The 25,422-nt window shown below is 40.4% G+C and overlaps 1 protein-coding gene across 2 annotated transcripts in view; it reads right to left on the bottom strand.

Moving 5' to 3' along the window:
* The window catches only part of ETS1 (ETS proto-oncogene 1, transcription factor), a 128,713-nt gene extending 111,521 nt beyond the window's left edge, over positions 1 to 17,192 (bottom strand). The window contains exons 1-2 of one of the 2 annotated variants that reach the window (XM_033205614.1): positions 17,143 to 17,192; positions 2,571 to 2,653 (exon numbers count right to left, since the gene is read on the bottom strand). In XM_033205614.1, the coding sequence (XP_033061505.1) occupies positions 2,571 to 2,639 (69 nt within the window). In that variant the 5' untranslated portion in view covers positions 2,640 to 2,653; positions 17,143 to 17,192. Of the gene's footprint in view, positions 1 to 2,570; positions 2,654 to 17,142 lie in introns of those variants that run through there. The other variant, XM_033205617.1, reaches the window with a different exon arrangement.
* Between the last annotated feature and the right edge of the window lie 8,230 nt (positions 17,193 to 25,422).

Consider the following 25,422-nt stretch of genomic DNA (forward strand, 5'->3'; position numbering starts at 1 on the left):
AGATACCCTGTCTAGGATGACATTATATTATATCTGCAACTTTTATACTTATAATAGGCTTTTTATTTCAGTGTCTAAGTACATATTTGTGTGGCATTTCTTTCTTTCTTTCTTTCTTTCTTTTTTTTTGAGACGGAGTGTCGCTCTGTCACCCAGGCTGGAGTGTGCAATGGCACAATTTCGGCTCACTGAAACCTCCACCTCCTGGGTTCCAGTGATTCTCATGCCTCCGCCTCCTGAGTAGCTGGGATTACAGGCGCGTGCCACCATGCCCGGCTAATTTTTTCTTTTCTTTTTTCGTATTTTTAGTAGAAACGAGGTTTCATCATGTTGGCCAGGCTGGTCTCAAACTCCTGACCTCAAGTGATCCGCCTGCCTCAGCCTCCCAAAGTGCCAGGATTACAGGTGCGAGCCACTGAGCCCAGCCATGACATTTCATTCTTAGCCAAGATATTAATCTGTTTTAATTTGATTATAATACCTGTAAATAGAATTAACATGGACTGGCTTTTAAATCTTGTTTTTCAAGTCAATGGCACATTTTGCTCTGAAATCACAATATCATTATTTATTTCAGCAAATCTCTATGATATTATCTTTAAGGAAATTTTAATGTCATTTGTGTTAACCTTAAATGATGACCTCTATGTGAGGAACAGGAGGAGGAGCCCTTCTCTGGCAACTTCTTCAGCCCTCTATAAGATCTTAAACTCCAAGTCCTTTGACAATCCCTACTAAGCAAACTTGAGTAACTCCTTGCCTGGACTTGTCCTGTAGTGGAGTGTTGGGGATGGGGCAGTTTAAACATATTTCTGACGTATAATATTGTCTAAACCTTTTTCTGATTCTAATTTTTTGTCTTAGTAAATGGTGCTTACATGAACACAGAAGCCATTTTAAAAAGAAGACAAATGTGGTAAAAACAGCTACTGAAAAGAGATGTCTCAATCATCCTTAAAATGTACCTTTTCCCTTGAACATAGAATAGCTACTGAGAGATTTTTTTTTTTTATGCCAAAAAAAGAACTTCAAACAATTCAGGTCTTTTAATATACAATTACAGTGAGAGGTCATAGTTAACTATGTGTCACAGTTAACTTTAACCAGTGTTAAAAACTATACAGAATCTCTGACAAGACAGAGTCAAAGATAAGTCAGAAATGAGTTCGTGTTTATTGGTGTTAATTCAGACCCATAAATGTACTTGGAAAAGTTAATAATAATAATAACAATATAATAAACTTTTGTGGCTGGGCTCAGTGCCTCACGCCTGTAATCCCAGCACTTTGGGAGGCCGACGTGGGTGGATCACCTGAGGTCAGGAGTTTGAGACTAGCCTGGCCAACGTGGTGAAACTCTGACTCTACTAAAAATACATAAAAGTAGCTGGGCATGGTGGCAGGCACCTGTAATCCCAGTCACTCAGGAGGCTGAGGTAGGAGAATCGCTTGAACCCAGGAGGCACAGGTTGCAGTGAGCCGGGATCGCACCACTGCACTCTAGCCTGGGCAACAGAGCAAGACTCCATCTCAAAGAAAGATCACTTGAGGTCAGGAGTTCGAGACCAGCCTGGTCAACATGGTGAAACCCCTTCTCTACCAAAAATACAAAAATTAGCCAGGCATGGTGGTGCAGGTTTGTAATCCCAGCTACTCGGGAGGCTAAGGCAGGATAATCGCTTGAACCCAGAAGGTGGAGGTTGTAGTGAGCCAAGATTGTGCCACTGCACTCCAGCCTGGGCGATAGAGGGAGACTCCGCCTCAAAAAAAAAAGAAAAAGAAAAAGAAAAAAAAATAAAATAAAACAAACTTAGCTGTCTGTATTTTGCTATAAGCATATAAAAAAATTCAACATTTATGATGGCTATCTTTGGATAAAAACATAGCAGAATTTAGAAAGAATAATTAATGACACAGTTGCTGATATTAGTTACTTTTAACATTGGAACTGATCAATGACAACATTATAAGATCCCTCACACAATACATTTTTGAGAAATTTGTCAAAGCATTTCTCTTGATCAACATATAGCTTGGGCAAGGGTCTTCTCACCTATGGACAAAAAACTTTATCCAGTCCTATTTTAAAGTTTCTTTGTCCCCTTATTCTAGGATTTATGAAATTTTTCCATAAACTTATTGTCATATTCCATTTTAACTTTTAAAGTCTGTGATTAGAAAACTTGCATTATTGACTTCTTATGTCTGAGGCCAAAAATAAGTTAAATTATAATATGTATAGGAATAAGGTACATCAATATGTAAAACATCTTCATCAAATGAACTGCGCAGTGAAAATCAACTGGCTTTAAATGTTCACCATATTTGAGTCATTTCTCTCAAACTCAAACATACTAAAACTTCTTCAGCAAATTCATCAGTATTTGGTTTTCTTTTACATGCTGATAAAATCATAGATAATCTTACAATTGAGTAAGATTCAAAGCTGATTCAAACCCTGGAGTTCAGGTTCCTGGCTTCTCTGTCTACTGGCAGTCAGGATACAGGAAGTATGGGGAGGAGGGGAGAAGGTTGCGTGGGCAAAGGGGCGAGGAAGGGGCCACCACTCACCACCACTGCAGGACGAGCCGCTGAGTAAGGGACAGGGCTGCTCCCAGCAGAATCCACAAAGTAGCTCATCCTGCTCTCAGCACCTGTGTGAGAGAAGGCGTTCGCTGAGCCTCTGGATGCTCACAGGTTTGTGGACTAGAATCCACAAGGAGGACATGAACCTTAGAACTAAGAGTCTCCTTAGGAACCAACCAGTTCACTTCTTTACATGGCAGGGAAAACAATGGAAATTCAGAAAGATAAAGTGACTAACTCCTGGCACCAGTAAGAGCAGACCTCAGACAGAACCAGTCCCCTGGTTGCAAGGTAACGTGGATAACAGACCATGTCTATACACTGCAGACAACAAGCAGCAAACCAGTGCACAAGAAGCACATTTTTGTAGGGTTTCTGGGCAGGAACAAGTTTTTGTGTGTCTCCCCAACCCACAACCAGGCCTGGCACATAAGTAGGCATACAATACATAGTTGGGGCATAAATTAATTGATAAAGGAATAAACAGAGAAAAGATTGGAGAAGAGACGGATGGAAAAAGCTCTCCTGAAGAGGTATGTTACCCAGTACCCCAAGAAACAGATAAACAGAGAAACCCTGCAAAAGGGATTGAACATTATTCATCTTGAAAAAAGGAGGAGAGCTATTAAATAACTCTTGTTGAGAGCTATTTTCTACATTGGAAGTCTGAGTGACTAGAATGCTTGAGCAATTTTCTGGCTAAAGGGATTTTCCAGCTAGCTACTGGTCATCATTATATATCGAACATCTCTGTTGACCTAAATGCTTTCGAAAGTGCATTACACACTTTCATAAACGTTATACTATGCATTTAAAAAGTCATTCTTGAATAATCTCGAAGATTAAATCCTAGGCATACCACTCAGAGGCCAAATTCTTATTGTTAGGAAGTGACGCTTTAACTTCACTGCTTTCCAGTTTGTATTTGTCTGCCCTTTCCCTTAATTCTTAACATTTAAAGCAACTGATACATTTCAAGAAACATTGAGTACTAAGAAATGTCTTATGTTCAATTTGCAGTTTGGTTCACCATCTTGATCCCTTCTTTCATATGAAATATATTTAAATGTTTACATGATATAGTTAAACAGGCTTGGCAATATAAAACTATACTGCCTAAGAGCTACAACCACAAAGCTACTAATATCATATGGTTAAGGGATGTAAGCTACAAACCTCTTGAAGACATATCTTATCCTAGAACTACGCCTTGTGTTTTTAACTAAAACTTCGCCTTTTTCTGTTGTCTTTTCTTCCAAATACAGTCAAAGTAACATTAATTTTTAAAAATTAACTAAGGGTCTGGATAGCTAGACTATGTTCATCAAGATTTTGTCCTTTAGTTTTTCAGGAAATTGATCGTCACTACGGCAAAACCAGGAAGAGCTCCTCAGTGGTAAAGCTGAATAGTAGGAAAAGGTCAAAGTACCCTAGGCCGGGGACATCGTTAACATCTGCATCAGGGGTCACTATTCAGTGTTTGTCTCCAAGAACAGTGAGTACCTATGATGGGTCCGACTCTGTACTAGGCACTGAGCATGAAACTAAGAGTAAGATGCATGTCACATGGTTTAGGTCAGCCTGTCCTGACCATGCACTGTGAGGATCATCTCATTGAGCCCCATGGCTCCTTTTCCACCAAAGCGTTCCTCATTTTTACTCTTAGAATCAAGTTTTAAAGTCCTGATGAATCATCATCAAACCATATACCCCACTTCAAAGTTTTTGATCTACTTTGAGATCTTTGGATGAGACATAAAAGTTAACAACATTGATTGTGTCATACTGACAATGGCTTAACCCAATCAAATTCCCTGGGGAAATGTTGATCATCCCTCCAGGGTCCTGCAGGGCAACGAATGCCTTTTAGAAATTAGTACTTTTTGGAATTCCCCCCAGTGATGTGGGAATGCTGTTTCACATAAACATTCATCCCTCTGATTTCCTCCAAAAAAAAAAAAGCCCCAAGGATCTCCTGAGTCCTCACAGACCTCAGGAGATTACAGTAGTCTCCCCTTCCCCAAATAGGATTTGTTCCAAAACCCTCCAGTGGAGACCTGAAGCCTCAGATAGTACAGAACCCCATACATACTATGCGTTTCCTATGCGTACACACCTATGATCAAGTTTAACTTATACATTAGATGCAATAAGGGATTAACAACAATAACTAGTACAGGAATAGAACAATTATAACAATACACCATGATAAAAATTATTGAATGTGGTTTCTCTGTCTCTCGAAATATCTTACTGTACCGTACTCACCTATTTTCAGACCTTGGTCGAGGGAGAGTAACTGAAACCTCGGAAAGCAAAACCACAGATAAGGGAGTACGATTGTATTCATCCAACAATCATGTAATAGGCATCCTTTGTTAGTGAGCTGTTTATTCATTTGGTAAATAATCACTGTGCGCCGGGCGCGGTGGCTCAAGCCTGTAATCCCAGCACTTTGGGAGGCTGAGACGGGCGGATCACGAGGTCAGGAGATGGAGACCATCCTGGCTAACACGGTGAAACCCCGTCTCTACTAAAAAAATACAAAAACTAGCCGGGTGAGGTGGCGGGCGCCTGTAGTCCCAGCTACCCGGGAGGCTGAGGCAGGAGAATGGCGAAAACCCGGGAGGCGGAGCTTGCAGTGAGCTGAGATCTGGCCACTGCACTCCCGTCCGGGCGACAGAGCGAGACTCTGCCTCAAAAAAAAAAAAAAAAAAAAAAAATCACTGTGCACCTACTATGTGCCAGGCATGGCCTTGAGCACTTGAAACACATCAGTAAACAAAGATTCCTGACCTCATGGCCCTTAGATTCTATCCAACTGGGGAAAAAGCTGAGAAAGACAGGGTCTCTATCTTCAGGCAGTGGAACCGACAGGCTCACATATAACCATAGCATAATGTGATGAGTAGTTGGCCAACAATATGGAAAAAGAAATAGGAAGCAGTCAGTTCTGCTGGGTGCAGTGAATAGGAAATTGTGAAGGATTGCATAGAGCAAGGTGTAACCACATGGCTCTATAAATCATCCCTAGGGTCCCACAAGCGGCAAAGGACCTTCACCTTTCAAATGTCTATTTTACTTACATATTTGTAAGAGAAAGGACTTTTGGAATTGGCAGCCACATCCTGAAGCCCAGCTCAAAGACACCAAGGGTTTCTGTCTGCCGGCCAGACAACACTCCCCCTCATAGCAACACTCCTGGAAAAGGGTTCAGTGGAAATATGTTTTCTCTTCTCATTGACAGAGTGAGGGAGGAAAGCTCTGGCCCAACATCTGGTGCACTCTGTGCTGGACTGTATTCTTGAAGCTATGACTGTATGAATGACACTTCCCTTGGGGAAAAGCCCTTTGCCCAGAGAGGAAACTGACAAGAGGGAGTTGCCAGGGCTCTCAAGGGCTCTCGTCTCAGGAAATAACTCTGGGACAGAAATGGATTGCTGCTTTATTATTTTTTTGGAGAAAGAAAAAAGAACCCGCCCTTTTTCCACTTGTAGATTGTGACACAGAACAGCTGCTAGAGACGTAAACCTTCTCAGAAGAAGTAAATGAAGTGTTTAGGTGGTTTTTTTAGTAGTGTTGGTTTTTTCTTTTCTTTTTTGGCTTTTTGGCAAAAGAGAATTCCCTCCCACATGACAACTGCTTGAACATCATCTGCACCAACATTTTTCTTAGCGTTGCACGCATTTATTGGATAAATACAAAACAACTGTAGCATCTGAAGATTTACTCGCCAGCCAAGAAGCATCCATGAGACCTGTTTGGGTGCAAAAATGATTTGGACGCTTGGTAACAGAGGGTCTTGCAGAGCTGCGTTTATTTTTCTTGAAAAGGACCTGCGCCACATGAGCTGCAGGAAAAGTGGGTCGGAATGAGGCTGCCCTGCTCTGGACTGTGGCTTGCTGTGCCCCCCATGCTCCCTCCCACCTCTACAGCCCCGTCTCGCCGTGCCCCCTGCACCCTCCACTGCAACATGGAACTCTGTTGTTTCCTTCTCATGTTACCCCCTCTGCTAGGAATGCCCATCCACCCTCAAGATGAGTGAAACCTGCCTCCTCCGGGTTTTAGGCTCAGCTCAGAGGTTATTGCAGCCTGGAATCCTTCCTGAGCCACACTTAACCCCAGCCAGCGCTAGCGGCTCCTTGTCCATATTCCCAAAGTGTATTTCTATCACGGTGCGTATCACATTGTTTTATAACCATCTGTTTCTGTTTGTCTCTCCTGCTAAATTCTGAGCTACTTGAAGGCAGGGACCATGTCTTTTCATTTTCTTGTCTTCAGCACTTAAGACAGACCATGGGGCATAATGGAAACTCATTGTTTTTTAAATCAGTGAATGAATAAATGAATGAATTGGTCTCACAAGACTAAAAATGTAAGAGGTAGATCAGATGTGAATATATTTGTTCCTCAAAATAGAGGATCTGAATAGATTGCAGGTCTAGATAAAGAACCACTTGAAATGATCCATTTGCTTCGTGATCCGTTTCTATTGCAGGTCTAGATAAAGAACCACTTGAAATAATCCATTTGCTTCATGATCCGTTTCTAAGGGAAAACTGTTTCCTTCTATTCACATAGCTATTTAATGCCACCTCATCTAAGAAGGCTCTTCCCATCACCACATATGAATAGCAGTACCTTTCTCCCGGCTCTGACACCTAGGTGTTTGTGCATTGTCTTCTCCAAAGTCCACTCTGTTCAAATTTAAGCTTCCCCAGAGAGGAGATTTAGTTCATTTCTTCACTCCAGATCCCTAGATCCTAGTCCGGTGTTGGAAAGTAACTGGCACATAGATAACTGCTAAATAAAATAGTGTAAGTTGGAAAACTTGTACAATCTCTTTTCGTGTAAGCCCCTCTTTTTATACATGAGGAGGAAGACAGGCGATGCTGCCAATTGGCCAAGCTGAGACCAGACTCCTGGTCTTCAGCCTCCTCCTGTGCTTAGAGAAGATGCTTCCCTAGACCGTCTATTACCAAGTGTCCAAATCATTTTTGCACCCAAACAGGTCTCATGGATGCTTCTTGGCTGGGGAGTAAATCTTCAGATGCCACAGTTGCTTGGTACTTATGCAATAAATGCGTGCGATGCTAAGAAAAATGTTGGTGCTGCTGATGTTCAAACAGTTGTCACGTGGGAGGGAATTCTCTTCTGCCAAAAAGCCACAAAAAAAAAAAAAGAGAGAGAGAGAAGATGCTTCTCTACGCACCCTCGTCACCCTGGATGGCAGGAACAGAAACAAGCATGTGATGGAGAAGACAAAAAAGTCAACACTTTGGCTTACCTGGGTGTCTCATGTCCAAAAAATCACTTTAAAACTGTGGTTCTGTTTGATTCTACAAAGTTCTATTCTTCATAGAGCAAGTGACCACTTCTCCAACTTTCCACCCTCCCCAAGCTGGCAACTCGGCCAGGACCTGTAGGATGTCACTTTTTTTCGCCCAGGGCTTGCGAGGGCAGGGCAGGTTGAGAGACACAGAATAAATGAAAAATTATGGAGGAGAGGGACTGTTCAGGCCAAGGCAGCAGAAGATCAAGAAATCCCAAAGAGACCAGGCTTGAACCAAGGCTGGATCCAGTTCACATCAACTCTGACCCTGCTTGGCTGTATTTCTAGATAACTTTGACATCAGTTAAGCCTTTTTCATTTGGGGTTATGTATTCCTAAAAGAAAAACTATGCCTTTAAGTAAATACCAAGTAAATTACTCTTAAATTTTTTTCTTTTGAAAAAAAAATTCTTTTGAAATTGTTTTTGTCAAACTAATACAATGTAACCGCAAAAATTAAAATACAAAGAAGTCACGGATGGATATTAGAATCACCTGAAACCTCAGCATGTAGAGATAATTATACTAATAATTTGTTCAATATTCTTCTGGGTATTTTTTAATGTATCTAAACGAACATAGATGTCGCACACACACATGATTACAATTTTACCTTCATGAGATTATTCTCCACATGCCCTTTTGTAACCTGCTTTGTTCACTGACATTTAACATAATGCTATGGACATTTTTCTCTGTTGATAAATGTGGCTCTCTATCCTAAAGATGACAACTGCCAAGTATTCTATTGTATGTATGTATCATACTTTTAATGAGCCTCTTATTATTGTATAATTAATTTGTCCCCAATTCTTTGTCATTAAATTCTAAAATATTTTACATTCCCACTAAATGCCCAAAAGGAGCATTTTGGGGACAAAGAAAATGTGCATTCGTATTTGAATACATATTGACTAACTGCATTCCATAATAGACAAGCCAAAACTAGACTCCCACTGACAAAAGGCATCGTGTTTTAAATTTCAACTTGCCCTCTGGTCTTCATGTTAGCTTTATAGGCAAGGAATTACGGTTAAAACATATCCTGGGTATGAAGATGGCGCATGGGGAATTCAAAAACACAATAAAGCTGTGGCAGAAAATGTAGATTTCTCCCTACCATGCCTCGCCCCAGCCTTTCCTCTTTGAAAGCTATGCAAAATTTGAATAAATTTCCAATGAGCATTTATCCTAATGTCAATAATTTAGGATTCCTATCAATTCAAACAAAAAGCGTGTCCTTTTGGCTTAGAATACAGGTTTGGCTTCCAGGGCCGGCCCCGCTGGCTCATGCCTATAATTCCAGCACTTTGGGAGGCCGAGGCCGATAGATTACCTGAGGTCAGGAGTTCAAGAGCAGCCTGACAAACATAGTGAAACTCCATCTCCACTAAATATACAAAATTAGCCAGGTGTGGTGGTGCATGCCTGTAATCCCAGCTACTTGGGAGGCTAAGGCAGAAGAATCGCTTGACCCTGGGAGGCAGAGGTTGCAGTAAGCTGAGATGTTGCCATTGCACTCCTGCCTGGGCAACAAGAACAAAACTCCATTGCAAAAAAAAAAAAAAAAAAAAGAATTTGGCTTCCAAAAGAACTAGCCATGTAAAGAAAACCTGCCCCAAACAACAGCACTTTTGCCAAACTAAAGGCAACACCTGGGTTACCAAGGCAACATCTTTAATCTACAACGTATAGACTTTTAATTTATTTTTTCTGAATACTCTGGAAATGTATTTTTGAAGATTCAGCCTATCTCCTCTTTCAGGAAGCTTTCCCCTCCCCCTCTACCCTCTTTGACAATTGCATGAACCTCCTTGATGCCCCTCTGTGGGATTACTGTAACAATGTAACAAAGTTCATGACACTTCCTGTATCTATGCCTGTTTCTGCTCCTGCATGATGAGTAACTTGAGAGTAAGGATGGTGTCTTTTCGGATGACACATAGTAGCCATGCAACAAGTGTCTGTTTACTAAGTGAGGAAAAGTACCTAAAGTACTTGAAACAGAGTTGGTGTGTACAATCCTTGTGCATCCTGAGCTTATCCAAGAGAGTGAAGGTATCGTTTGGACATTAAAAAAAAAAAAAAAAAAATCGTCCCTATGATGAAGTGTGTTCTTGTGTGACCCTGAGGTTAGGCTTCTCAAGCATTAACTACAAGCAAGATGGCACTTTTCTCTAAACTGAAGGATGTACCAGATTGATGAGTTCATCTATACTCCTTCAGTGTGTTCTTTCTGATTCTCATGAGTAACCCACGTATTTCTCAAATCATTTGAGTAGATGTCTTCCCTGATCATTCACTGTAACAAAAGCTCTCAAGTCCAATTCTCTAAGAACTCAAGTTTAAGATCCATCATATCTAGGAAAGCTGAACATTCCTCACTCCCCATGTAAATTTTGTGGTTACAACGTGTAGAAAAGAAGAAGGATGAGAAGAACTGAAGATAGTTTTTCTGTCTTACTACTAAATCTATTAGAACCTCATTTGCTTGACTAAGTAATCCAACATTACAGTAGTAGTAAATATTCCTTCTTATTTTAAGTAGCCAGCACTGACAAATGAAGGCAGTGTTCCGAATTATGGGCTACTGGCTTCTGTGTCTTAAGCTAAGTGCATTTATTCTTTCACTAAGGTCACAGAGCAGCAACTCACAGTACAATTAACATCTCAGTCTTTGTTTCTTCCCAACTTCACTATAATTATTCCCCCAACCCTTGCTTAAATGGAAATGAGTCATATCCATCTCCTATTTCTCTAAAAATAAACTCATCTCCTAATTAAGCATAACACTTTCAAGTCCTACATGAATTGACATAGCTCAACGAATCCTTCTTAGAATATTAAAATGAACTCATGTCATTATAATTTTAAAGAGTATATTGTTTTACCCTTCCTTGAGGAGTAGCTCGCTACTGTCTCCTGAAAAAGAGAAGGACTAGAAGATGTTTTGCTCTGGTATACCAAAGCAGTTAAGAAATAAGGAATGCTTCATGGATTATTTTATGCATTTCCCTGTCAGTGGAAGCAAATCCCTCACCATACAGTACTGAAATGGCGTTGTCAACAATGGACAGAAAGGTCTTGCTTCTCCTAGGCATCAAGGAAATACATTAAAACCTGCCAACTCTTAGGTCTAGGAATCTAAGAAAATGGCAATTCTAGTCTCTGAAACCTTTGAAATACTAACAATCTAGTTTTCTAGTCAATTATGCTTCTGTCAGAACATATTCCTGAAGATCAAAGGTGGTATTCAATACACTGCCTTACAGTAAAAGTGGTCATAGCCTGTGTACAAATGCTATGCCTCGAATCCTGTATTTTACCATGAAATTCAACAAATGATCACACTTGGCCTTAGGATGTAGTCCTGAGACAGGAGCATGGTAAGTACTCATAAATAACTGAATAAATAAATGAGGATTGTGCTTTACTTAGAACCTTAAAACGAAAAAGGAATAAGCTGGAGGAATAATGTAAAGTACTCTTTGCTTCACAAGAATGGTTGTAGTAGAGGCCATGAAATAAGAGATTCTTTTCCAAGTCCAACGCAAAGAAGGGCCACAAGATTAAAAATGTCAACTCTAACCCAATGATTGCTGCCAATGAAACCTCTGAAGAGCCTAAAATTTTAAAGAATCACATTTTGACTCTTAGCCTGTGAAGCATGTCCCACGTAATCCAGAGTTTAGACTTGGTTCTGGCTCTAAAGGAATTCTCAACAAAACTGAGAGGCACCATAAATAGAGAGAGATTTTATTAAGAACAATGAGAAGGGACTGGATAGTTGCAATAATACCCCTTTAAAATTGAACTAAAAGATGCCAGCTGCCTTAGATCTCTCAAATCCAGCAAGCAACTTCTTGGACTATGTCTGATTGTGATTTTCATGGTGGAGTTTCATTTGTTTTATTACCCAAATTGTAAGGCTCCAATTTCTCAGTATAATGCTAAACAGCTTGCTAGCATTCTTATATAAAGAAGGATTGTATAAATCCAATGAATTTTGGAGTTGGAAAAAATTCATCAATCTTCTCATTTATTTCAATGAACTGAGGCCCAAGAGGTTACGTGTTTAGCAGTGATCAAGAACCCTGGAGTTACATACTATGGGTGAACATAGAACTGCTTGCTGAGTGCATGGCCGTGAGCAAGCTTCTTAACCTCAGAGTCAGTTTCCTCAACTATAACATGCAGATAATAATACCAACCCTTTCAGGATTATAGAGGAGGATTATACAAAACACAAATACTTAGCAGCATGCTGTATACATAGTAAAAATGGTCAATAAATAATAATTGTTATTATTGCTATTTTATCAATAGTACCTGGCAATTAGTAAGCATTAATAAATGCTTACTAATGTTACTAATTAGTAACACTACTGGTTTATATTAATTACTTGTTTCTACTGCCCAACATGGCAGAGGTTATTTAAGTGTTAGAACTAGAACACGGATAGCTAAATCCCTCATCTCTTTTTCTAAAGACTTGTATTCAAGTCATGAAAACAGGATTCCCTTTCATAATCATAGGTTGAGTAGCATTAGTCAAGAATTTTGCAGGAGAAAAGAGCCACAATTTCTGTTTAATGGTAGTCTGTTTGTACCATTGTTATGCATAAAACCAAGAAGTAAGCATTTTTCTTACAGTGGGGAGCTAACTCATTGAAAGATTGCATAGCACAAATGGCGAAATATTGCAGCTTCCTGAGTTAAACCAACATCTTTTTGATACAATGTCAATCTTTTGTGGAGTAACGCTTTAGAAACTAGATACAAATATAAGGAAGTAGTAAAGCGCTGCGGAAAATAGTGCACAATTTCTTGTTTGTTCATTTTTTTTGTTTTTGCTTTTTTGTTTGTCTCTTTTTGCTTTTTCTTTAGAGCAGTGCCTCCCAAACTGTAATGTGCATGTGAATCACCCAGGGATCCTGTTACAATGCAGTCTGCTGCAGTAGGTCTGAGGTCTGGCCAGACATTCCACATTTCTAACAAGCTCCCACGTGGTGCTGATGCTGCAGGTCAAAGGACTTCACTGCGAGTAGCAAGGCAGCACTGGACTAACTTGATTAAACTCATGAGTGATTATAACAAGGTAGGTGTTTAGGAGGCAGAGCCCAAGGAGGAACAGGCAAGATTTCTGTGCTAAGGCTGAGCAGATGCTGATAACCTCGGGTGCAATACAAACCCGGCTGGGGAGAATTGAGTAACTCAGGACCTTTCGGTGTTTCAGGAACCATATGCCAGATGCACATCTGCCAGGGCTTCTTGCTTTTCCTAAGAAGATATGGCTCCAGTTATTTGGTCCCTTTGATCAAGAAACTGGCAATGGTGCTCTCTTCCATCAACAGGAGTCATTTGGATTAAGGATTACCAGAGGTACCAAGAGATAATTTCAAAGAGTTATTTGCATTTTATGTTTTTTTACAATTGTAAAAGACTCAAATGTTTTGGAAACTTTTTGTACATTGTTTTGCAAACTTTTATGCATATGGAATTATTTCAAAGTGAAAAGTTATTTTTTAAATCTCTAAAAAGAAAAAATCTCTTTTAAATCTCTAGAAAGACTAAAACTCTAGAGTTTTTCTACCTTTCCACATCTCTTGAAAATGTATATATTTTTTTCCTCCCCATTGAAAATATTTTCCTGACATTTGCACTAAATGTTTGTTGCTTACTCTCATGCTAGTAAGTACTACCCAGTCTGTTCCCTTTAAGTTCTGAAGGCAGCACCAACACTTGATCACTGGAATATGAAATCTATCCTCTTTTGAGAAAAAGACAGATGAGAAACATCCTTCCCTCACTGCTCTAGATACCATTTTTTTCCTGCCTGAACTCCCAAAGCATAGATTATACTACACCACTTAATAATTATATTGTCTTTCATGTTTATCCTCTTTTCTAGTAAAGATAATTGTGTTAATTTTTAAAATGGAGCTTACATATTGCTTATTCTGTATCTGGTCTCCAGCACAAGACTGGGCATGGAGTAGAAATAAAACTGATTATTTGTCACGGAAGTGATTGACTTACATACCCAGGAAACTAGGCCTGGGTAGCCTTTCTTCAAAGTCAGTATCTTCATAACAATGAATCAGTAATCCACAGATACCACTTCAGAAAACAGGCTTAATCCAGTGTTCTCCGAGATAAGCAAATCAGTCTAAGCAGAAACATCTATCCTAAATGTGTGTAAGTGTCTGAGAGTTACTTAGATTCCTATGACATGCAGTTCCAATCACAAGCTCTGGGTTCACATTCCACTGGCTCTGATCAGGGCCCCCCATGAGTTAAGGTGGTCATACGACTGTGCCTCAGAGTCTCCACCTGTTAAATGGGGATGGCAAGAGTGGAGTGCCCACCTCAAAACTCCATTGTAGATGAAATGAAGCAGCCTCCGCGAAGCACCTAGCAAGGATGTTGGAACATATACTAAGTGCTCAGTAAACACTAGGGCTGAGTATCTTTCCTTAGGTGAAATGAAGAAAAATGGATATGATAACCAGAGAATCATCTAAATTAAAAGGTGGCGTCCGATAAGCTATACTTTCAATACAGCAGGGATAAAGGAGATGAGGAAAGAAAAAGTAAGTTATGTCTTCACATCTAATTTTCCCCAGGATTGAAGAAACGTATAAGATTTGCCTGAAATGCCACAAATTGCTGCATACCACATTAATTTTGCTCAAATGCTAAATACTTTATAATGTCCATAATGAAGAAAGAAAGGGAGGAAAGGGAAGGAGGAGGGAAGAGAGAGAGAGAAGAAGAAGAAAGGAGGGGAGAGAAAAGAAAGAAGAGAAGAGAAGAGAAGAGAAGAGAAGAGAAGGAAAAGAAGGAAGGAAGGAAGGAAGGAAAGAGAAAGAGAGAAAGAAAGAAAGAAAGAAAGAAAAAGGAAGAAAGAAAGAGAGAGAGAGAGAAAGGAAGGAGAGAAGAAAGAAAGAAGGAAAAGAAAAGAAAGAAAGGGAGGGAAGAAGGAAGGACGGAAGAAAGGAAGGAAGGAAAGAAGGAGAGAGGGAAGGAAGGAGGGGAGGAGGGAAGGAAGGAAGGAGGGAAGGAAGGAGGGAAGGAGGGAAAGAAGGAAGGAAGGAAGGAAGGAAGCAAGGAAGGTCGGTCTCAGCTTGTGGGATGTAATCATTCCCTTCTGCTGTTTGATGTGAACAGTTGGGAATTTTGAACTGGTAATTCGAAAACAGATCCATTCACCAATAAATAAAATCACAAGGTATGTCAGAACCTCAGTTATCAGTAAGAAATTCACCAGTGCAATCAAAGAGAGAAATGTGTTGATTATTTGTTTGCACAGTGTTTTGCCTTCTGCCTCACCCTCCTCTAGGTGAGAGGACCTGCACTCACACACCCAGTTTGTTGCAGTATTTATTCAGACATTCCTTGACCTCATGGCACTATGATTTTTCATAGTCCTATGCTGTTTACTTCTATTCTCTCATCTTTGTAAACCAGGCAGGGCGCAAATGACTGTTCACCTTTTAGAGATGAAGGGAAAGAGGCAGTCCCGTTCAATCCCTGTTCTCTGCTACAAAGCTAATCACTGACACAATCCAAGTGCACAGCCGCTGTCCCTACTCTGACCCAGTGCTGGTTCAAGTTCTGACCCCACTTGCCTTTGAACTCCATTATCATCTGGGACCAGCCACTGGCCCAGGTCCCTGCTCTGCCTTGTTCTCCAGGGCCACAGACTGCCAGATGCCAAAGGATCCCACCCCTCTACCAGCTTCCCCCGGGCTCTGCCTCAGGACATCCTTTCACAGCCAGTAGCTAGCACCTCCGCGTAAGCAGCCTGCCAGGCAAAGATGCCTCCTTCATAATCAGGCTCTCGGCTTGGCTTCCCACACCCTCAGCAGCGGAACCAGGAGGGAAGAGGCTGTATGAACTGCCTGAACTGTTTGTTATTTCACTACTGAGTTGGCAAGGATGGGAGTAGTTGATTTACAATTAGAAGCAGCACGCTTCTTCAAATATTAATATTAATAACTGCACTACCGAACACATGAAAAGACCTTTTCATCTTCAAAGCACTTTGCAGACATTAACTCATTAGCTCTCCCTTCTCTCCATTCAGGAACAACAGGTGAGCAAGACTCTCAACAGCACCAGTGGCCACCCTGCCGCCCTCGTGCACAGCCCACAGCCCCTGAAGAAAAAGGCTTTTCTCTTCGGATAAAAAAGAGGCCCCGCAGTCCAAAACCACAACTGATGAAAGAGTTATAGTATCAGTAATTTTACAAATCAAATGGAGCTGCCGCGAGTTATTATTTTAGAATCGTTATTTCCTGCTGTTTAACAAATATCTCTTTTCTCAGTTGCATAGCAGTGGTCTAAAGTAAGAAGGAAAATGGCCTTGAGATTAAAAACAAAAACTTACCCAAAAGGTAATAAGGAAATCCTGCAATAGAATGCATTGATTTCATTGACCCAGCACCTTTTCAAGTTTGCCCAAAGCAAACACTACTTTAAAAGCTGGTAACAGAGACCTTTAACAGTGGATGAGAAGTAACATACCAAGTGTCATGGCCAGATAAAATCACTGGATGGAGAGGAATCACCGTCGACATCTCCTGCCACTGAGTCCAGCTCTACCGTGGGGAGAAGAAATACCTCCGTAACTCTGAGACAACCCCAGCCCACACTCACACCACGTCTCAACAACAGACTTAAGAACTTGTAGATCCTTGCAAGTCAGTTCCAAGACAGAGAAAAACACCAAACAGGCTAATTTGGCTTGCAAGATTCAAACCTGTAGTAATTTCCTCTCTATTAAAAGCAATTCATTAAGCTACTAGGGGGGAAAAGAGTAAAATAATAGGTTTACTAGGAGTTAAAGAGAAAAAAAAGAAATTTCTGTGTTTAACTACAGCTTTATTTCTTTGGAAGTGCTCCAACTTGGGAAAAAAAAAATTAGGGGTTTCTGACAAGTAATCTACGGGTATCTAAAACATGCATGGTTTTGCTTCTATGAAGCAGGGAACATTTTTAAAAACATAGTCTTGCGTTCAGACTATTCTGACAAGGTTAGGAAGTATTTTTGAAAATTGTTGTTAAGCAATTAAATGGGAATACAGAAAGATGTGAAAAGAGAAAGAGAAAACTCACTTGTATCCTGAATGTCTCTATCGACTTTTTAATTCCACAGAAATTTTTTTTTAAGCAGGAAAAGGAAAATGGACTAAAAAGTTTTAGGCAGAAACTGACACACACCTCACTTACTACTTTGCCGGAGAGCAGATCCTGAGTGAGCTTCCCTCAAAGTCTGTGGTCTCTTTCCAACTACCTGCGGGAATCCTCTGCTCCGTAGCTTAAGAGGATGCAAAGACCATAATGTTTCTAATAGTGCTGCCTCCTTAAATTGGGGAGGTGTGGTCAAGCCAGGGAAAGCTGGAAAAAAGGCAGTCTTCCTCTTGCGCCTGGCATCAGGACAGCAGCCACTGGGACAGGCGCAGCAGTCTAGGTGGAAAGCAGTGTTTATTGCTGGTGACGGCACCAAATCACACCTTATTTTCTATTCTTCAAATTATACTTCAACTGAATATAACTCAGCCTTGGAGAGTAACAGGGAGGGAGATGAGCAAAAGGTAACTAGCTCAGTGGAATAACACTGTATCTCGCCTCATCATTTGCTGATGCATTTAGTCTCTACTGAATATGTAAATATTCATGCTTCGTGTTCCTTGACTTTCTCAATGGAGCCCCCATTAACCTAGGCAAGGGCTCAGGTGAGGGAAACGGATTGCTTTAGAAACAGATCTGGAGACTGTCAGCAAACAGGATGTCCACCACCCAGTCACCTGCTCAGGCTTCCCATTTCTCTCTAATAACTTGATGTGAAATGTGATATTTTCTAAAGAAAATAAAGTAATTTTGTAGAAGAGAGCTGACTGGATGGGGACTTGTGATTTCTGAAAAGTAAAACTAAAATCTCTTTTTCATATAAGTCTGGTTTTAGGCAATCTCTAAAATAAGGCTACCTTTAGCAGCCCTGACTCATGGTCCGTGGTGTAGGAGTGAAAGGGCAGAAGTGTTCATACATTTCTCATTTAGGGAAAATATAAACAATATGAAAATCTTACATCTGTCCTAAGTGAAAATACATGGCATCTTTTATTCACATATTCAGGACTATGGTAAGAATGTTACAGCATAATCTCATTTCTATGAATGGAGTTATTGCAATTTTTTTTTGAAAACTCAGTATTTGGCTGCTTAATCTAAGACTTTTATCCTAAAAGCTTCCATCTTCTTTGAGTAGGAGGCGGGAGTTAAGATTTGTCATAGTTGGCTTCTTTCTCTTTTTAATGAAGATACAAACTTTGAAAATCCATGAAAATCTAATAACTGTCATTTGGAGCAACATCATCATCAGCCTTCATTGTATAAAGCTGGCAATGCAGTTAAGATGACATTGTAAGTAAAGGAAGATTTTACTGCTCATCTTCCGCCTTTGCACATTAACTTGGAAGAAAGAAAGAGGGTAGTGCTATTGGTTCAGTTTAGTTTAATAAATTTTCTGTGCCAGGCATCTTTCTAGGCACTAGAAAGATAGCAAGTTTGCATTGCAGTGAGAAGACGGACACATAAATCAACCATCTCCCCCCAAAAATGTAATACAAGCTACAAAAGAAGTCTACGAAGAGAGCTAGGGAAGCTTCAGCCCACCCTTGTAGCCCAGTCCATTTCAGCACATTGCCCCATTTAAAGATCCCCTGGTCAATTATACCAATCATAACTAATTACAATTGTATTCACTGTGTTTGCAGGAGAATTGAAAACAACAAAGTTGAGAAGACTTAGATTCTTGCTCTATAAGGGTGTACAGTGTGGCTGTCGAGGGCTTCTGAAGTCTGGATTTGTCTATGCTGAGTTTATATAGACAGCAATTCTTCAGGACCTTAGCTCCCTCCTCTGCCACTGCCTTTTATGGTGTGGAAGAACATAAGAAATCTTAATGGTGCAAAGTAAGCCACCACTGTCATAAATTGCCTAGAGAATGCCCAGGAAAACAGTAAGTTTGGTTTTAAACAGTATCGTCAAAAGTATAACATTAGATGGGTATCCACATGCAAGAGCATGACATCGGACTTCTACCTTACACCATACTTAAAAATTAACAAAAATAGATGCAAATCTGAACATTAGAACTAAAACTATAAAATTCTTAGATAAAAACAAAGAGGAAAACTTTATGACATTGGATTTAGCAATGATTTCCTGGGATATGACAGCTTATCCCAGGAAAAAAATCTTGGGCAACAAAAGAAAAATAGGTAAGTTGGACTTCATCAAAGGTTTAAAATGTTGTACGTCAAGGGGCAATATTAAGAAAGTGAAAAGGAAGTCCACAGAATGAGAAAAAAAATTGCAAATCACATATCTAACAAGGACTTAATACCCCAAATGTATAAAGAACTCCTACAACTCAACAGCAACAATGACAAATAACCTGATTTAAAAGTGGACAAAAGACATGAGTAGGCATTTTTCCAAAGATACAGAAATGGCCGATAAAGACATGAAAAGATGGTCAACATCATTAATCATCAGAGAAATGCACATTCAAACCACACTGAGATACCTCTTCACATCTATTGGGATTACTATTATCAAAGAAACAGAAAATAATGGCAAGAATAAGGAGAAACAGGAACAAGGGTGCATTGCTGCTGAGAATGTAAAATGGTGCAGTCACTGTAGAGAACAGTGTGGTGGTTCCTCCAAACAATTAAATATAAAATTACCATTTGATCTAGCAATTCAACCTGTACATCTATAGCCACAAGAATTGAAAGAACTCAAAAAGATGTCTGCACACCATTGTTCTTAACAGCTTTATTCACAATAGCCAAAAGGTAGAAACAACCCAACTATTTATCCACAGATGAATAGATAAGCAAAATGTGATATGTAGATAAAATGGAGTATTGCGCAGCCCTGAAAAAGAATGAAATTCCAATAATGCTACAATATGATGAACCTTGAGGATATTATGCTAAATGAAATAAAACAAATAGAGAAGAGACAAATATTATGTAATTCTACCTGTATGAAGTACCTAGAATAGTAAAATTCATAGAGACAGAAAAAGGGATAGAAGTTAACAGGGGCTGAGGAAAGGAGAATGGGTAGTTAGTGTTTAATGGGGACAGAGTTTCGGTTGGGGGTGATAAAAAAGGAATGAAGATGGATGTGGGTGATAGTTGCACAACATGTGAATGTACTTAATGCCCCTGATTTGTACACTTAAAAATGGTTCAGATGGTCAATTTTACATTACACGTATTCTACCACAATAAAAGAATGTTGTCCCAAGGGTAAAAAAAATACATATACAGCATTAGAAGTAAGTAGGCTTCTGCAGAAGAATGCTTTCTGATCCACATGGATGATATAGGACAAAAGAAAATGATCCTCTAAAAGAAGAAGATATGAAGTCCCTGGAGGATCCCTCCACTGCACAGTGGTGGTCCCCAGAAGGTGCAGTAATACCAGCCCAACTTCAGAGGGGTCCTGAAATCACCATGTGATCGGATGACTGTGTAAACAGTAGAAGCAATGCTTTTCTTTTCCATGTCCACAGGTAACTCTATGAGGAAAGACCTCAGTTGATAGGGCGATATGACCATTATGATTCTCAAGGAAAAAAATTAAAACTCAGCAATCCAGGGACATAGGTACCTGTTGACCCCATGTAAAAGGGGTATGCAAAATGAGTTGTTTGCTTCTTTGAAGGTGTATCTCTGTAGCCTCACCTAAACAATCGTAGTTTCAATATAGTTTGGATACAATTGAGACAGGGCATGAAGGAATTTCTAGAATAGCTTTTCTTACTATAAGGAAACCTTTTTCCTTTTCTCAGTATAACAAGTTACATTGTAAGTTCATATGTCCTAAGAGGAAAAATGGAAGTAAGTTCCGAGAATCTTAGCTCTGCAAGGGTCTTCAACGCTCCCACCAGCAACCTTCCCTCACTGCCACCCCAACTCTCTAAAGTGCACAAGTCCCCTTCAAAGCGACTTAGAATGATTCTTTAAAACCACCCACTGCATGAAAAGTGTGAAGTTTGCAATAAAAAATGGCATTAAATTTAAGGAAAAGCAAAGCAAAACATTACGCATGTATTGCATTTTACATATTAACTTTCCTTCCATCTCAGAAAAAAAGCCTCATGATATTTCAGAAGACTTCACATGTGCAGAGAAGCAGTATCGAAAGAAACTACCATGACCAAGTGGAGTGAAACCCAGATACCATTATAAGTGTGGTTATCACTAAATATTGAAGAGAACAAGAAAATACACTGAAAATAAAGCAAAGAGCAGAGAACCATTGTGTATTCCCACTCCAGCTCTGGAACTTCTTAGCCTGTATTTTGTAATGACTCTCTCCTTTCCATGATCAAAAGCAAAGCCTTTGTCTTGAGCCACAGATGAGACTGCAATGGCACACATACGTGTGCACACATCTGGCACACAGGTGCTCATCCCTCTGTGTGTGCCAGAGTGCCTATGGAGACCCAGATTTCTTGGCGTAGTCTTCCCACGACCCCTGATGTGCTGCTCAATTAGTCCTTGCACCAACTTTCTGGTTTTTTCTTCCTCTCTAGAAAGTAGAATAAGCTGGGCACAGGGCCCCAGCTAGACTCCCTGCAAAGTAGCTTAGCTAATGTCGGTCAAAAATTCTTCTCCATCCTGGTTCCACTGGGCCTATTAAACATCCTCTGGACTCCACAAACTCAGAGAGTTTCAGCAGAACGGACCCTGTGGGATGTGTGCTAGCCCACCGCAAACCCCCTCTCTTACCACCCCCTCCTCCCACCCCCATTCCTTTCTATGTACTTTTTGTCACTCTGTCTCCCTGGTCCCTTCTCCCTCAAAATACCTCTCACTTTTTCTCTCTGTCAATCTAACTCCTCCAAAGTTATTTTTCAATCTCAGTTTAATTACAGGATGAATATGTGGTTGTAGCATATTCAAACCATACAGAAGGGTACAAATTCAAAACTGAGAATCACCACCCCAAGTCCTCTCCCACCCAATCTCACACCAAAAAGCTAACTACTATTTAGGGTTTGATATGCAGTCTCCAGTCTTTCCTCTATTCTTATACCCACACTAGGCCTTTTTCATGGGATTGTGTTTGATGTATTGTTCTGGGACTTGCTACCATGCATCCGGCAGTACGTTCAGCAGCTATGTCTTTCCAGATTGGCCCCTTCAGAGCTGCCTCAGTCATCTCAGCCAGCCCCCGTAATCCCCTGTGACATCCCTTAAGCTCCAGCTCCAGTTCTTTCTTTCTCTCCCTGCGCTTTTCCACGCAGCCATTGTCTCGCTCCTGTGTCGTCACAATGAGCTATTTAAGTTCTCGTATCTCCTGTCCACGTCTTTCCTGCCTTATCTCCCCCACTAGAATGTGATTCTGGGGGTGCAGGGTCGTGCCCCTTGACATTTCCTTATTACCAGTAGTCACATAAACTGCCTCCCCAGCACACTCCCTTCAACATACTATGGATAAATACAAAAGACTGGATAAATATTAAAAGGTAGGGCTTGACAGCATAAGGCCATTTTTACAATCTAAAAGCGTAAATCAACTAAATATTGAGAGGTTATTTCTGGTGGTATGGAAGATTTTTTGCTTTATTCTTGTTACGTTTGTGTTTTCTGATTTTTGTACAATGTTGTATTGCACCAGTAACAATAATAAAAAACTAAATTTTACGGTTAAGCACATGACTTTATTGGTCCAAAGAAGACAACAGGTTATCATAGAGCGATAGCACAGGCTCTGAGATCAAACTTCCCAATTTAAATCCCAGCCTTTGCCCTTTCTCGGTTACCATGGACATGTTAAGATTTTTGATTTTGGGTTTTCTCGTATATGAAATGAAGATAACGGCACTGTACACCTCTGAGATGATTGTGAGGATTAAAGAGGTAGCGAGACCTGAGTTGCTAATTCGGTGCTTAGAACAGACTTGATACTCAATGACTATTGACTGTTACTATCAATGGCATGGCCAGGGAGGGACCCAAGGCTCCCATTTCCCAATTCAGAGTCATTCTCACCGTAATCCATGAATCTTCACAGGAGAAAATCCCAGGGGCTGACGGTCCCTGCTGCTTGGAATGCTGGTTGCTAATCCAGAGAGAAAAGACGGCTGCAGTCCCCAGTAACATAATTAAGACACACTTTCTGGAGAAGGGTGTCCTGCTGAGTCTGTGGAAGGAAAGACGGCTGCAGCTATGTCTCAGTGGCTCACACCAAGTCATGCCAAATGCATTAATTTTTCCTTATGCAGCAGTCCACTGATTACAGGTGGAACCCAGACTTGGAGTCAAGCCCTCCTCCCCAACGCAACTGAAATAGAGCCAACCTTTTGAGTTTCCCCAAGCATGTTTTCTAGTCCCAGTTTTAGAAGGCAGCCCACTTTCACTGGAGGGACATGAAAACCATTAATATATTTCCGGACCTGTACTAGATGAACTGGTCCTAAACTTCCCCTCCTACATGCATGAGAGGCCAGAAGGGCTGCTGGGAGGTGTCTGGGCTCCACTTTCTCCAAGGTGCGCAGGAAGCCACTGCCCCAGTTCCGGTTTCACAGTATCTGTGCCTTGGACTTTTCCATGCTTGCCCTGCACCTGGACTAACTAACTCAGTAGCTTCTGCTCAGATAAGATACGTTTTCCAGGGGAGAACATCATGACCAAGAATTCTAGAAGCCATAGTCTGTGAGCTGGGAATAATCGTTACGGATTCTGCAACCTCATCACCCTTCAGAAAAGTAAACAGAATCAGAGAGATTGATCTCTTTTCCCTTGAGGGGAAGTGGATAAATCAACTTGCCAAATGTCATCAACACTAAGTAGTTAGCCTGTTGGTGGGGCTGCATATTGAGCACCTTCCGTGAGTCTATTGGTCTATGTTTGGGACTAGGGTAACCATAGTAAAGAAGCAACATTAAGATTAATTGACCTGTCAAAGGAATAATTCTCCCATTTTCACACTAAATTTCTGGGCATCAGTGGATAGCTCAGTCCCCAGTAGACCAGGAAGACGAAAGAGCAATTCAATGTACCACAAAAAATCACCATGGATTTTGCTGTTTCGCAACATGCCTAAGGCCAGAAGTCCAGTAACTACAGTCAGCTGCATCCATGAATGTGGTGAGAGATTTATAGAAAGCCACATTCATCAGTTGTTAATATACTCATTATATTGACCTCATGCTGATGAATGATTGGACATAGAATGGTGTATTTTTGAGCCTTTTTAGGACACCACTTCAACCAAATGCCAGGTTTGCTGCTGACATCTTTATCCTGGATACTTCCCTTACTTCCTCAACATAGCCAAGACTATCTGTGTACTCAGAGGCTCAGGGAGACAAACTAAGAAGATCCAGATGTAGCAGACAATCATACATCTGGTTTTGACCTGTATTCTACCTCTACAAGGAGGTTTTCACTGACTACCCCTATCTCCCTCTTCTCACTACACTAGATTCTGTCTTTCTACCACATGTTTCAGTAGTGTAATACTTTCCCTTTTGTAGCAAGAATTACATTGTAAGTATTTGTGCATTGTCCTTTTTCTTTGTTTATTGTAAAACCATGGGGATAAGGAATGGATCAGCTTTGTTTGCCATTCTTCCTGCAACACTTACCACTGTGCATGAAACATAAAGTAAAGGCTAAATAAATATTTGATGGATAGATACTTGACTAGAATGATGGATGGATGGACGGATGGATGGATGGATGGATGGATGAGTGGATGAATAGATGAATGGATAAACAGATGGAATGATGAGTGAATGGGTAAAAATAGATGGATGGAAGAAGAGATGGATGGATGGATGGATGGATGGATGGATGGATGGATGCATGGATGGATGGATGCATGGATGCATGGATGGATGGATGCATGGATGCATGGATGGATGGATGCATGGATGGAGACATGGAAAATAGATATTTGAATGTTGGATATATGTGATCTAATTAATCTAACAATTTCTTAACTTTTGGTTCTTTGAGCATTCATCCTTTTCCCATTGTTCCAGCTGCTGTTCCACAACATAACACCAAATGCTGTCACCTAACTGTCTCTTTAGTACACATCACACAACTATTTTAGCATGAACTTTTTTCCGGTCAATACAGAAATAAATCTGTCAGGAGAATAATTTATCTTTTACGTAGCACAAAGTGAAGTGAAGAGCTGATAATTAACCAGAAAATTCAGGCTGCATAAACAGACAGAATGAGTCACTACTTCACACCAGATTTCTTTTTGTCTGTTATCTGGGTAATTCAGTCTACATCTGGTGTCTTTTTCCTTCTCTATTTGAGTAGTTGTCTCAATACATCCCTCATTTTATTTTTCCTTGAGGAGGAATAAAACAGAAAAAAATTGACTTGTGATTTCTGGACTGAACCTAGACTTCAGGGTTTTATTGCCCACCTAGTTTACTTTCCGAGTTTC

Source organism: Trachypithecus francoisi, unplaced genomic scaffold (genome assembly GCF_009764315.1).
Source record: "Trachypithecus francoisi isolate TF-2019V2 unplaced genomic scaffold, Tfra_2.0 Lachesis_group8, whole genome shotgun sequence".
Classification (NCBI taxonomy): domain Eukaryota; kingdom Metazoa; phylum Chordata; class Mammalia; order Primates; family Cercopithecidae; genus Trachypithecus; species Trachypithecus francoisi.